The 14,834-nt window shown below is 38.1% G+C and overlaps 1 protein-coding gene across 1 annotated transcript in view; it reads right to left on the minus strand.

Annotated features, from left to right (window-relative positions):
* Window positions 1-835: 835 nt before the first annotated feature.
* The window catches only part of RIOK1 (RIO kinase 1), a 42,119-nt gene continuing 28,120 nt past the window's right edge, over window positions 836-14,834 (minus strand). The window contains exons 9-17 of the mRNA XM_069103528.1: window positions 13,770-13,856; window positions 13,000-13,137; window positions 10,687-10,790; window positions 10,336-10,442; window positions 9,714-9,779; window positions 8,957-9,076; window positions 4,322-4,375; window positions 2,055-2,201; window positions 836-1,228 (exon numbers count right to left, since the gene is read on the minus strand). Of these exons, the coding sequence (XP_068959629.1) occupies window positions 1,118-1,228; window positions 2,055-2,201; window positions 4,322-4,375; window positions 8,957-9,076; window positions 9,714-9,779; window positions 10,336-10,442; window positions 10,687-10,790; window positions 13,000-13,137; window positions 13,770-13,856 (934 nt within the window). The 3' untranslated portion in view covers window positions 836-1,117. The remainder of the gene's footprint in view (window positions 1,229-2,054; window positions 2,202-4,321; window positions 4,376-8,956; window positions 9,077-9,713; window positions 9,780-10,335; window positions 10,443-10,686; window positions 10,791-12,999; window positions 13,138-13,769; window positions 13,857-14,834) is intronic.

A 14,834-nucleotide genomic window follows, 5' to 3' on the forward strand; every position in this document is an offset into this window, starting at 1 on the left:
TTCCCCTTCCAGATCGATTTTTTTTTTTTAACTAGGTAAAAATTCCTGGCCTCATAGCTTATCTAGCCTTAATCACAGAATAGGTGTTGCTTCAGTCAAACTGAGTGCAAAAGTAGGTAACAGTGGAGAAGCAGAAATGAACCAGATAATCAATAATTAGCTTGGAAATGGAGTAAAACAAGCCCTTTTAAATACAGCCTAAAACACATTAACTTTCGCTAGTGTACCAATTCATTCTTTGAACTCTATAAACCATTAATAGTTGATTTAAGATTACTTTCCAAAGTACTTAATTTCTGGCATAGTTGAATACTTCTCCCGGTGTGTAATATGCTGGACACAATAGGAAAGGCATTCCTCCAGTCTCCACAATCTCTTCTCCCTGAAATTCATCAAGAAACTCAACTTCTTCATCAAAAACTGGACAAAGGAAATAAGAAAATTCAGATTATAAAGATTCAACAGGGAATTCTTCTTGGCAGGCTAAATAGTATCCCAATGAACTAGCTAACCTGGTCCTATTTTGTAAATAAATGCTAAGAGTACTGTTTTGGAGATCTAATTCTATGCTATCATTGTTGGAAGGAATTCTTGATAAGGGAATTCCCTTTCCCAATGCAGACTGGCAAATGTTCTACAACTATAGTCTTTGAGAATTGCCAGATGCAATAAGTGATTCATCCAGGGTCACACAGACAGGTAATGTGTCATTGCAGCAGTTGAACCCAGATCTTCTGAACTCAGGTTACTCCTCTATCTGATGCTGCCCCCAGTTTACTACTTTTCAAAAATCCTGACTGACCTAAAATTTGATTTTTAAGGAAAAACATAACAATTTTAAAATACAGTTTCTTTATTAAAATACCAGCTTAAATAATTCTTTTGTCAACTCCAAAAGTCAAAGACCAGGTCTAGACAATGGAGCTAACAACTTTTTACATAATTATACAAAAACCCTACAATAATGAGTCTTCAAAGAAACTGCCATCATTTCTACTTGGTTCAGTATGTTACAAAATTAACAGTTCATCTTCCAACTCCAACCTACAGGCAGACATCAGAATTTGGTAAGTAGAGTAGGTGGAGGTCCACAGCTTCTGTTAACAAAGCTGGGCTTCTATCTGCCTTTTTTCATCTTGGCTATCTTCTCTTTTCGCTTTTTCACATGCTTGGGGATTTTGTTTTTTCTCTTTTCTCTTTGGGCCTCCTTGACCATCTTTTTTCTTTCCTGTAAAAGCCATTTAAAATTGGTTATAAGCAGTTTTCGTAATAAAAATTCTTATTTATTAAAGACTTACAAATTATATCCTTTCAAATTGTACTTCCTCACAGAAACTCAAAGTTGCAAGACAACAAAATTTATTTTTCATTTCAGTAACATTTATCATTAACAAGTTGAGCATTTCAAATAAGTGTATGCCATACTTTATGGTGTCTGTGAGCTCTCTTTAAGCAATACCCATGCAGTCCTGGCAGAAGAAGAATCTATAAATAACACCTACAACTAATGCAAAGCCCACATTTATGAATCAGAACGAGGATAAAATCTACTTGTCAAGAGTTTCAATTCAATTCAACAAACACTGATTAAAGTTCCCATAATAACTGATCAGAACTCTGTGTTGGGTGCTGAGAGAGGCCACTCTCCTCAAGCTTCAGTTTAGTACAAGGTTAATGCACAAATACAAATAATTATAACACACAATATTCCATGACCAGTGAAGCAAAACTGCCATGTTATATCTGAGGGGAAAAAAAAGCAACCCGTTTTCACAAACTCATCACAAAGCCTGAATGACAAATCATTGTCACACAGCCCATCAAGGCAGGACAAATGCCATTACGTTTTACAGATGGGGGAAATAAAAGCACAGGGAAATGACAGGCTTGCCCAAGATCTCACAGCTGCTAAGTACTATGGCCAAAATTTGAATCCAGATTTTTCTGACTCCAAGTCTAGGGGCTTTTTCATTTAAACCACATGGTCTGGACCTCAATAAGTTACTCAAATCATTAAACTGCAGAACTGTAGAAAGGAAAAGCCACAAACTGACCTTTTTGTCCATTTCAGGGTCAGTGGGATGATTCCTGGGATGGGGCTGATCTCCATGTCCTTCAGAGTCAGGGTCCTCAGAACTACTACCATCATCTGAATCAGAATCCACCTCCTCCTTGCTTTGCTCTTCCAGCAGTGCAGGGACCTTGATAGTATCATAGAATCAAGTTATACTAAACCAAATTATTGCATGTTCACATCAGGGATGTGTTGATGCAAAAGAAACTACAGAATTTTAAAAAGGAAATTTTTATACTCAGAAAATTTGGCCTTCTTTGCCTTTGTTTCAATCCTGAAAACACGAAATCTGGAATGAAGCTTAGAAAGGTACCCATTTAGAGTCAGGCTCAAGGACACATACAATGGGCTGAGTGTTCCTTTTATATCACATGTGATAAAGGTGAGAAGACAAACCACCAAAAACATGTCAGAAGATTCTCTCTTCACTCTGTGGCAGTGTCTCAACTATTTCCCCAATCCCACTGTCCTAGAACCCATTCACTAGGGAAAAAAAATAAAATGAATACATAATTATAATTACACACACACACACACACACACACACACACACACACACACACACAATTTCTGGAAAACTGATACTATTTTTTTTTTAAAGAAAAACCAATGAGGCGGTTGCTATTTTTTTTATTACTGCCAGAAACCCTAGATATTTGTAAGCATTAGTATACGTATCCAGACCACTTGAGGACTTCTTTGGACTATCAGTGGTCACTAATACATTCCTGGACAGTAACTATCCTCAGGTGGGGGTTGCAAAGGCACCCATGCTTCAGAAATCTAGAAAGATAAACAAACCTCAAAAAATGTAATTCTGAGGAAGGTTAAGGCATCTCCAAAGAGCAATAATCAGAAAACTTATATTTCTTATGAAAACAATTCTATAGATATTTGGGGTTGATAAAATGAAGGCAATGTCAAAAATCAAACCATTTTTAAAAAGAAACTGAATTTATTAAATGAGGAAATTTAACATTGTTATTAATATTTCCTTTTGCTTTTTAATGCACAAAAGAAAAAGTTGTAAGGGCACTTTCTGACCATGAAAAAACTGATCTGCAAAATACCTTAGTGGTTTCTCCCCTCATAGCAACAAAACCTAACATGCTTTGGAATGCAAAGCCCATTTTGCCTAGAGAGCCTGCTCTTTGTGGCCTCAGAATGTAGCACCTTGGAATCTCTCATTCACCTTTTCCCACACTGAAGTTTAAAAGAAAAAACAGCAACACTCTGCTAGATTTCCAGGAAGGAAATCCTGCAATGTCCAGGGTAAGCCTCTAATTAAGGAGATAAAAGGACATCTGGACTGCTTTTATTCTGGGCTAAAATACACAAATCAGAATTACTTAATCCTAGCCCTCCTAAAGAGCAAAGCCAAGCCACAGGCTCTGTTTTCCATGGGAAGGATGAGAGGCTCCCCCTGAGCAATACAGAACCACCCCCAGGCAAGTTCACACATGTCCTCACTAGTAAGTTCGTCCTGGTTTGAGTCTACAGACTTCAACAATCTTTTACTTTAACAAACCTTACAATGTGCAATGAAACTACAAAAGGTACTAAGGTGATACCTCAAGGATGCAGGGTTTGTTTGTTTTTTTTATCAACATGGGGTTCCCTGCACTGATATAGACCCCCAACCACTCCAAGCTTTAACACATGGTCTTGGTAAGTTGCCACGGCTACCAAAATTCACCTTCCTATACCAACTTCTGGATGAGGGATGAGTCTTTCCAGTTTGGTCAGGCTCACCAGAGTTTGTTTTCTGCTGGTATAGCCTTTGAGAACCTAAGGTCTGCCCATCCCGAACACCCCATAAACCTCCCCTTGCTATGATGAGCATCAAAAGAGGACTTTAGTGGAAGAATAAACTGATCTATAATGTTAACTACTACTACTAATTCCATTTCAAAGAAAACAGAGGCATAAAAAATGAATGCCTCACAAAACAATTCAGAGACAGAGAAAATAGAAATTCAGAAATCCCCACCTTTCAGTTTGAGGAAGAATCTTAACACAAGAAAAGAGGAACAGACATTTTTGGTTGCCTTTCCTGAAAGGTCTGAAGACTTAGAAAGTATTTATAATTTTAATTTTTTAGTTTTATAATTTTTAAATTTAAATTTAATTTTAAATCTACAGTGAAGTTTTCTGATTATCATGTTGACTAATTCTAATAACACATCAGTAGTGTTTTAAACACTTCAAAGGACTTTTGCATATATAAAAAGCAGTATATATTCTTACCTTCTGAACTCCTGACAAGTCTTTCTTCAATCCTGTCACAGTCTGATACAAAATCTGGCACAAGAAAAAAAAAGTAATGGAAATTTAATGGAAAAAGCAAAGATAAATTAAGAGCATAAAAACAGCTGTTTACCTCCTCTAAGGCTTTATCTAAAACCACTGATATCAAACCCAAACAGAAATGGGGGCCACTATACCTTACATAAGGATCCTTGTAGGCTGCATACTGACCTAGAAAACCACACATCAACATTATATTCTATTGGGTTTTTTTGGTTTTTGCTTTTTTTTTTGGGGGGGGGGGGGAGGAGGCAGGGCAATTGGAGTTAAGTGACTTGCCCAAGGTTACACAGCTAGTAAGTGTTGTCTGAGTATGTATTTTAACTCAGGTCCTCCTGACTCCAGGGCTATGTGCACCTAGCGGCCCCCCCCCCATTCTATTTTTTTTTTAATTTATTTTGATAAATACTTCTCAATTACATTTTAATCCATTTACAGCAGCTGCCCCATGGGTCTGACATCTCTGCTCTAAACCATGAAAGTGAAAATATATTTATCTGTTCCTATTAATAAACCTACTCGACTTTTTTTAAATCAACCAGTAAATATTTATGGAGCACCTATGTGAAAGATAAGTTATACTATGAAATAGTATATGCTAAACAATGACTTGAATGTAGAGAGACAAAATACTTCTCAAATTCCCAAATAACACACATCTGTGAAGAATAGTAAATGCACCGAATGCAAGAATCTAAATCTGAAAGAACCTCAACAATCATAATTGGCTAAAGCTGAGATGAAATTTAATAGTGCTAAGTGTAAAGTTCTACCCTTAGATAAGAAAAAAAAACCCAACTAGACAAGTAGAGGATTCAAAAATTATGGCTAGAAAGCATTTCATATGAAAAAGACCTATGGGTTTTAAGAGACTGCAGGTCTCATGTGAATTAGCAATGAAGTCAAAATGTAACAGCAATACCCTTATGGAGGGAGGTGATTCGTGGTACCACCATATTCTTTCTTGTCTAGATCATATCTAAAGTATCGTGCCCAGTTCTGGTGTCACATTTTAATAAAAAAGACAAGCAACCAGGAAAAGGAAATCCAAATGGCAAAGGGATTAAAAATCCTACCACAAGTAGAGCTGGAAGAGGGGGCTGAGTCAAGATGGCAGAGTAGAAGCAGGACTTCCTCATGGCTCCAGCTTCCACCTTCCCCAATTCATATAAAAGGGGACCGTGAACAAACTTTGGAGCTACAGAACCCACAAAATGACACAGAGAAGCTAACCTCCTGCTGAGGACAGCCTGGCAGGAATCGACCAGAGCAGCGCTCTGGGAGCTGAGCCCAGGCCCATGTGAACCTGAGGTTTTAGCCCCAGGGCGGGCCTGACCAGCCGACAAGATCACCAGCAGCTGTGGCGGTTTCCAGAATTATCAACACATAGATGCTAAGGACAAAGTGAGAGGTCAGTGCAGTCTGGACTTTGGGACCCAGTAGCTGGGAGTGCGTTGGCCTTTGCCCCCGGGGGTGAGAAGCCGCAGCTGTGCAGACACTCACACGTAACCTGCAGAGTATAGGGGGACCAAGCAACCAGTCTGAGGGGTAATCGCTCTTGCTTTAACCTGCTTGGATCTGGATTGCAGTCTAGGGTGGAAGTCCTGGGGTGTGTGTCCAGCTTGGTAGAGCATGTGGAGGCTTAAGAGAGGGCACCCAACTAATACCTCCGGCAGGTGAGAAAACCCCAGTGTTTGGGACAAAAGCTCCTCGGTCTGGTAGCAGAGTCCTACTGTGGCAAAAAGCCCAAAAGTCAAGTAATTGATTGGCAACATGACCAGGCAAAGGAAACAAAGCAAACAGAAGAAGCCAACATTAGACTCCTATTTGGGGGACAAAAAGGATCAAAGCATGGAACAGGAGGAAGACAGTGAAGTCAGAACTCCTGCACCAAAAGCTTCCAAGAAAAATACGAGCTAGTTACAGGCCATAGAGGATCTTAAGAAGCAGATAAGAGAAGTGGAGGAAAAATTGGGAAGAGAAATGAGAAAGACGCAAGAAAATTATGAAATGAGAGTCAACAGCCTGACTGAGGAAAATAACACCTTAAAAACAGACTAAGTCAAATGGCAAAAGAGGCTCAAAAAGGCAATGAGGAGAAGAATTCCTTAAAAAGCTGAATTTGCCAGAGGAAAAAGAATCTCAAAAACTCACTGAGGAGAATCATTGCTTCAGAATTAGATTGGAGCAAATGGAAGCTAATGACTTTAAGAAAAATCAAGATACTATTAAACAGATCCAACAAATGAAAGAATAGAAGGCAATGTGAAATATTTCATTGGAAAAACCACTGACCTGTAAAATAGATCCAGGAGAGAGAATTTAAAAATTACTGGACTACCTGAAAACCATGATCAAAGAAAGAACCTAGAAATCATCTTCCAGGAAGTTCTCAAAGAAAACTGCCCTGATGTTTTAGAACTAGAGGGCAAAATAGAGGCTGAAAGAATCCACCGATCACCTCCTGAAAAAGATCCCAAAAAGAAAACTCCTAGGAATATTATAGCCAGGGTCTGGAATTCCCAGATCAAGGAGAGAATATTACAAGCAGCCAGGAAGAAACAATTTGAATATTGTGGAAACACAATCAGGATAACCCAGGATCTGGCAGCTTCTGGGATCAAAGGGCTTGGAATGTGATATTCTGGAGGTCAAGGGAATAAAATCTTGGGATTAAAACCAAGAATCACCTACCCAGCAAAACTGAGTATCATGTTTCAGGGGAAAATATGGTTATTCAGTGGAATAGAGGACTTTCAAGCATTCTTGATGAAAAAACCAGAGTTGAATAGAAAATTTGACATTCAGATACAAGAAGCATGAGAAAGTAAACAGGGAAAAGAAATCATAACGAACTTATCAAAGTTGAACTATTTACATTCCTACATGGAAAAACAGTCATTGTAATTGATGAAACTTTTCTCAGTATGAAAATAGTTGAAGGGAATAGAAATATATATATGTATATACGTGTGTGTGTGTATGTGTCTATATATGAGGGTATATGGGCATATGAATACATATGTGAATGTCTGTGTATATATGTTTACAGGTATACATAGACAGAGGGCACAGGACTAATTTAACAGGAAGGGATGATACTTACAAGGTGAAATTAAGAGGTAAAAGAGGAATATAATGAGAGGAGATGGGGAGAGACAGAATCTCATATAGAAGAGGCAAGGGAAAATGGTTAAAATGAAGGGGAAAAATAGGAAGGCAAAAGGGAATGGGTCAACCTTATTCTCATTCAATTTGGCTTGGGGAGGGAATGAAATACACACTAAATGGGGTATCTCATCCTATAGGAGAATAGGGGGGAAGGGGATGAAAGGCGGGATGATGGAAGGGAGGGCAGGCTGGAGGGGAGGGAAGTTGGAAGCACCCACTTTTGAAAAAGTAAGGGATCAAAGTAGAGAATAGAACAAGTGGGTGGTGGGATAGGAGGGAGGGAAATATAGTCAGTCTTTCACAATATATCTACTATGTTAATGTTTCTGATTAATGTTTTGTTAATGTAATTGAGAAATAAGATATACAGGCACTGGGGCATAGAGACCCACTGGAAAAGTAGAACTGGGCATGGGAGAAAATATGGGAGAGAGCAAATTGAAGGAGGGGATATCCTGTGGGACTGCTATTTTAGGGTGGTGGGTAGGGGGAAAATGGGGAGAAAATTTGTAACTCAAAATCTGGCAGAAATGAATGATGTAAATCAGAAGTTAATAAAGCATTTGAAAAATGAAAAAAAAAAAAAAGAGCCGGAAGAACTGAAACAGAAACTTAAGGGAGAAACAACAAGTCTTCAAACACTTGGAAGGTGATGTGAATTACATTCGTTAATCCCTGGAAGAATAGACCAACTGATGGAAGACACAAGGAAGCAGCTTCTGGCTCAACTTAAGGAACAATTTCTTAACAATCAGGGTTATCCAAATATGCTGCCTAGGGGCTAACTTCAAGGAGTTTGATGACCATTTGTCAGAAAGGCTGCAGAAGGGATCTGTGATTCAGAAAGACAGTAGTCTGAGTGACCTGGAATCCTATTCTTCTATAATAATCTCTGCCCCTCAAGGAATTTATAGGAGATGAGTATACAAGACTGGCACACATGGAAAATATGATGACAGGGTATATAACATATAATTAAATGCTAAATTGTGGTTTAACCTTACTGCTCTTTATCTAGTCCAAATTCACTTTAAATTAAAATCAATGGGCCTTTTTTCTTTCATCATACAAAACATTTATTGATCATTATTGTGTCCTAAGTACATGGAGGGAGAAGGCCCACAATGCAACAAGAAGACAATGTAGTGCTTTTCCTTATGAAATTTGTAACTGGAAGAAAAGAGGTAAATAAGAACAAGTGGATTCATTACCAGATCCCATAAAAGAGTATTAAAAAGAAAGATTTCACTGCTATAGATGTCTCTGTGTCTACTAAAGCATCTTGTATATGTCTTAATGTAATAGAAAGTCTATACCATAAATGTTAAACTTGATCCCAATATCAATGTTACAGTCCTGGAATTCTAAGCCCCTGTTCTGTGAACTCCCCTCCTGCCTACTTACATTGTCCTGCTGTACATTCAAGGCCATGTCTTCCTCTTTCATCTTCATCATTATATCCACATCCCTCTCATAATTTTTAACTTCATTCAAAGTTCTAGGAATGTAAGCTCGCTTAAATACCTGGTCACAATAAAAGAGAAAACAAAACTATGAATGTTATCCATCACAGAATGGTCTTAATCATAAAACCTTAGAACCCCTGTTCATTAAACTGTATTATGTCCATGTTTCAGGCTGGCATAAATATAAATTATTCTCTTTTTAGGTATCTAGGAGTGTCCTTACCACACTTCCATAATGCTAAAAGCTTACTAAAAGAAAAAAATTGGGTTAAGTAATTATTCTAAAGTTGCACATAGCCTAATATCCGATATTCAAATAGAAATAAAAACAAAAAAATAAAAACAAATTCTCCAAAATTCAGTTTTGTAACTGGAAACATTTCCCGCTACCATGCTTCCCTCCCCCACCTGAATCACACACACCTAACATCCCAGTTATTATTTGCCATCTTGATTATGGCCTTATATTGGTGCTGGGAATAGCATAACCAATTGTACAGCACATTAAAAACAGACGAAGTTTACACAGTACTTTAAATGCAAAAGAAACATTATTTCTGTAGTTCTAATGTTCCAAGTGATGCCAAAATTCAAAGCACAATTTTTTATCTGCTAAATTTATATATCCTAAATAATGAAAATTATTTTAAATTTAAATCTAAGGTAAAGACAAGATGATAAATTAAAAAGCTTACTTCTTCATCCACATGATCTTGATTAGATCTTTGTTCCTCTGTCCTTTGGGCTGCTATTTCCATGGCCTTTCAAAACAAGGGAAAAATTACTTTCCTTTGTACTCCAACTTGCTAATTTCAATATCATTTCTTTCTTCATTCTTTTTTCCTCTGAACCAGAGGCCAAACAGGTAAAATACTTTCTGAATCAAAGGATTTAGTGACCCCTAGTGGTAGTGGACGCCTCCATCACAGAATGACGAGTATTACTAATATTAATTCAGTGTACAAAGTTGCAAATGAAACTTCTCTTCCAGCTCCATCTGCCTAAAATGATCAGTTAGCAGATCTCTCTCTCCCACTCACCAGCTGAGCTACAAAGTACCTGGCTTTCCCTGTGTATGAAATCAGGTTTGACAATGCCTGGGAATGGTGTCTAGATGTTGGAAATAATAGTTTCAAAGTTGCAATTATATACATCTATTTCTTACTACATTTGATTACTCATTTCTGAGATTATTTAGAAGATGTTTTCTTTATAAAAGAAGGAATTAAATATGTACAGATCACTTCTGACTCTATGGTAAACATGAGGCAAATTCTAACTTTTTTTTTTTACTTCTAGACATTTCCTGCAACTTGCCTTTAAGAGGTAATCATCCATGTTGTCTTTTGTGATAGAAGGATCTGTGATAAATTCAAAGAGCTCCCGTACAGTCATCACAGCAACACCATGCTTAAAAAAAAAATCTTTGGAAAGAAAAAAAAAATTTAGCGACTATATTCAGGAGAAACAAAGACACAAGAAACTTACTCTACCCATTCATGTACAGAAATGCAAATTATCTCCCAGCAAAAGAAATTTAAGTATCATCACTCAAAACATTTTTTTCTCCTCTACTCTTGTGCTAACGTTTTATGCCAATGCTCATATGGGGTAACTAAACCTTCCAAAGGAGGCCCAAGATAATAGAAAATTCCAGTTTCCACTTACCATTGACATTGGCACAGTCTTTCCTCAGGAATTCCAAGGCATGTGGGTGATCGTGCTCCACAGACTGGGACACATCAATGATGTATACCTCTCCATTTCGGTACCTTAGGGATCAAAGGGAATAGAAACTGGGAAGCAATAGCATGATTTTTCTAGCTGTTGTTTTTTCTCTGTATCCTTCTTGATATTAAATTGCTGTTTAGTATGATGATTCCCAAATCCATAAATCTACCCCTAATCTATCTTCTGAACTTCAGATCTACACTTTCAAGTGCCTCCCTGACATCTCTATAGATGTGTCCAATCAGAGCTTCAAATACATGTCCCAAACCAATCATTTTCTCTCCCAAACTCAGTCCTTCAAAATTTGCTTTATCTGAGGACATCCAGGTTTGAAGTCGTTCTCGGCTCAACCATCCCTCCTCCTCTCCATCATCTCCCATATGCTCTCAATTTCCAAGAACTGTCAGTTCTTCTTCCACAGTAACTCTCATACCCACACTCCTCATCTCCACTCACAGCAACATCACCAATCCAACCAGACCTTTCTCAGCTCTTCTCTGGCCTAGTGCTACAGTCCCAACTGATCACAATCTCTCCCTTCTGGAGCATATCTTCCATACAACTTCCAGAAATTTCCTATAATCCCATAAATCTGACCACATAATTCACCTGCTCAAAAGCCTTTGGCAGATGCCTCTTCCCACTCAAGTATCATCCCATAGCCGTCCTCTCAGCCACACTCACTGCTCCTACCTTCTTTCCTCTCAACAATCACTTTTCAACCCTTTGCAAACTGTCTTCAGACCTCACTCAATTCAAAGTGTTCTTTCCAAAATTAACAGTAACATCTTAACAGACAATTCTGACAGTCTTCTCTGTCCACATCCTTCTTGACCTCACTGCTGATCACTTGCTCCTGGATACTGTCTTCTTCCTGGGATTTTAATGATGCTCTCTCCTATTTTTCCTCCTATTTGATATCTCCTTTTCTGTCTCTTCTAGTGGTTCATCATTCATATCAGATTCTCTGACTATGGGTATTCTTCAGGCTTCTGTCTTGGGGCCTTTTCTCTCCTTCCATTTTCTTCCATAAACCATAGCAAGTATGGTTTAAGCATCATATGTAGACGACTCCCACACCTACGTGTCTCCAGTCTTCAGTCACAGTCTCTCTGGAGTTGCAGTCCTCCATCACTGTCTAGTGGACATTTCAAACTGGAAATCCCAGAGATTTAAGATGCCCCAGAATACTGCTCATAAATCCTTCCCCTAAAACCTATCCCTCTTCTCATCTCCAAGGTTCACAGCCTTGGTGTTATCTGCAACTCCTCCATCAGGTGGTATGTGTTGCAATTTCTACCTCATAGCATCCCTCAAATTCATCTGTTTCTTTTTTCTCATACCACCTTATTTCAGGCCTTTCAACACCTCTTGCCTAGACGACTGTAAGAACCTCCCAAGTGGTCTCTCTGCCCATTCCAGTCCATCTTCCACATCAGTGGTGACAAATGCAACAGAAATTTTCCAATTACATTTTAATCTGGTTCAGACACAGGAGTGGGAATTTTGCCTGCTGTCTACAGCCAGCAAGTTTTGACATCTCAGCAACACACCACTGCCAAAGTGATTTTCCTTAGCATAAATCTAACCATATCACTTCTCTAATTCCATTCCAGTAGCTTTCCTTTGCCTTTGGGACAAAATGTAAATTCAATTTAGTTTTTAAAGACCTTTACAATGAAGCCCTTACCTCTCTTTCTAGCTTCAGTGTACCTTATTCCCTCACCCACACTCTCTAATTCAGTCAGACAGGCTTTCTCTGTTTCTCAAAACTGTCACTTCATTGCCCATTATACCTTTTCACTGGCTATTCTTCATGCCCTTCCTCCTCAACTTTACCTCACAGAATACCATTCAAACACTATCCTTTGTGTGAAGCCTTGCCTGAGCCCCATCTGTGAGTACCCTCCTCAGCTTGTATTTAATTATGTTGTATGTATTCTATTTGTACTTGTATATGTAGTTATTTCTCCCATTATAATGTAATCTTCTAGCAAGAAGGGATTTTAATTCTCTGTATCTGTGTCTCCAGTGCTCTGTATATAGTAGATGCTTAATGAATGATTGTTTACTGATTGACAGTAAGTTTTTAAATCAATACTTGTATGATTGAAGTGAAATTCCTAATGGATTCCTAACAGCCTAATGTCAGCTTCAAGTATGAATGAGACTTCCAAGCTTCATATATTATAAAAGACCACCTCCAGAAACAAAGCCTTTAATCACAATAGTATAAAGGATACAACTTACAGCATGTTAAATTCACTGAGATCTGCATGGACAAGCCTAGCATCCTGATACATTCTCCTCATATACTGAATAACTTGAAGATACAACTCCCGGGCCTTGGATTCCGATAACTGGGCATTTTTCAAAAGTGGAGCAGGCCTCAATTGAAAGGGAAAAAAAGATGTTAAGACACCATCACAGATCAATGACATTATCCCAGTGATTCTGCTCTATCATAAGAATTCATATAATAACTACAACCTGCTCAAAAAAATAAACTGCTTCCTCCAAAAGGAATTATATTCACAATACTAAATACATTGTAGGCTGCATTTTTAAAGACACCATTACCTTTGTTACCACAGAGCAATTCCTGAATTCATAACTTAAAAGAGAGGGTCTCAAACTGTGTGTCATGGACCTCACTGGCAATCTACTGAATCCTACAGACCCATTCTCTGTATAATGGTTTAAAATGCATAATAGATTAAAAAAAAATTATGCTGAAATGCAGTTATCAAAATAGTTTTTTTTAAAAAGGACACAGATAGCTTCCACCCAGAAAAACCTGGCCGTGTAACCTTGAGCAAGTTACTTAACCCCAATTGCTTTAAAAAAATAAAAATAAAAAGGATACAGATGGCAAAAACAGAATCCCTGTTTTAAAGAGATTTAAAAGAACACAATACCATTTAAACACAAAGATGACAATAAGTACCTTTAAACTAGGAAATTAAGTGTTTTTTTGGAAATGTCTGTAATACATAAATATGGGTTTTAAGTATACTTACATGTCATCTTTACCAATGAAGCTCATGACAAGAACATGATGTTTTAGCATGATGGGTTCTGGGCAAGGTATCTTTGCTGTGTTTAGTCTGTAACATTATAACAGATCAAAGAATACGAAGTTGAAAATTTTTAAATACAGTAAATAAAATACACATGGGTTAGTTGGCTAAAAACAAAATGAGTTATTTGCTTATTTACAGAGAAACACGATCAGTAGCTAATAATAACAACAGCTGACCTGTATAACATATTTGCAAATTGTTTACATACCTTCTTGTTTGATCCTTAAGACAACACTATGGATTAAGTATTATTCAGATTATTATTATTCCCATTTTACAAACATGGAGAGGTAAATAACTTAACCATGTTAACATTGGAAGTGTCAGAAATGGGACTGACTAAACCTGGCACTGATAGAACTAGGGATACAAAGCCAAAAAATTAAACCATCCCTGCCAGACACTGGGGAGGGGAGTGCAAGGGAAGAGGGATGAAATAGAACAACTTCTTCCTGTAAATACATTCAAAATGTACATAAAGTTAATATAAAGTAATTCTGCAAAGGGTGATCGGAAAAGAAAGTATAGAAATCAGGGGAGGGCTTCATGTTTGTGATGGACCTTACGGAATTCTAAGAAGTGATGGTAGAGTCCTTTGCAGGCACAGGAGACAGTCTATGGAAATGCATGAAGACAGAACAGGAAATAGTGTGTCTCATACAAGGTATAGCAAGTAATCCAGTCTGGCCAGACTGCAGAGGACATGAAGTGAGAGGAGTCTAGGACAGAAGGCAGACACCAGATGGTGAAAAATGGTAAATGCCAAAGAGGAGTTTGTATTGGATCTTGAAGGCAAAAGAGCAGGAGGGGAGGGGTGTGCCTTTCAAACGAGACTGACATGGCCAGGCCTATGCTGTGGCACACGTAGATCACGTTGACTACGTGTGGATAGGGGAAAGACTGGCTGTGGTGAGACCAGTTAGGCTGATGCAACAGTTCAGACAAGAGGAGATGAGGGCCTGAGCTAGGGCAGTGGCTGTGTTGAATGAAGAGAAGGGGATA

Source organism: Petaurus breviceps, unplaced genomic scaffold (genome assembly GCF_028583685.1).
Source record: "Petaurus breviceps papuanus isolate PSGF00001 unplaced genomic scaffold, PetGlider_PUasm1.0 582, whole genome shotgun sequence".
Lineage (NCBI taxonomy): Eukaryota > Metazoa > Chordata > Mammalia > Diprotodontia > Petauridae > Petaurus > Petaurus breviceps.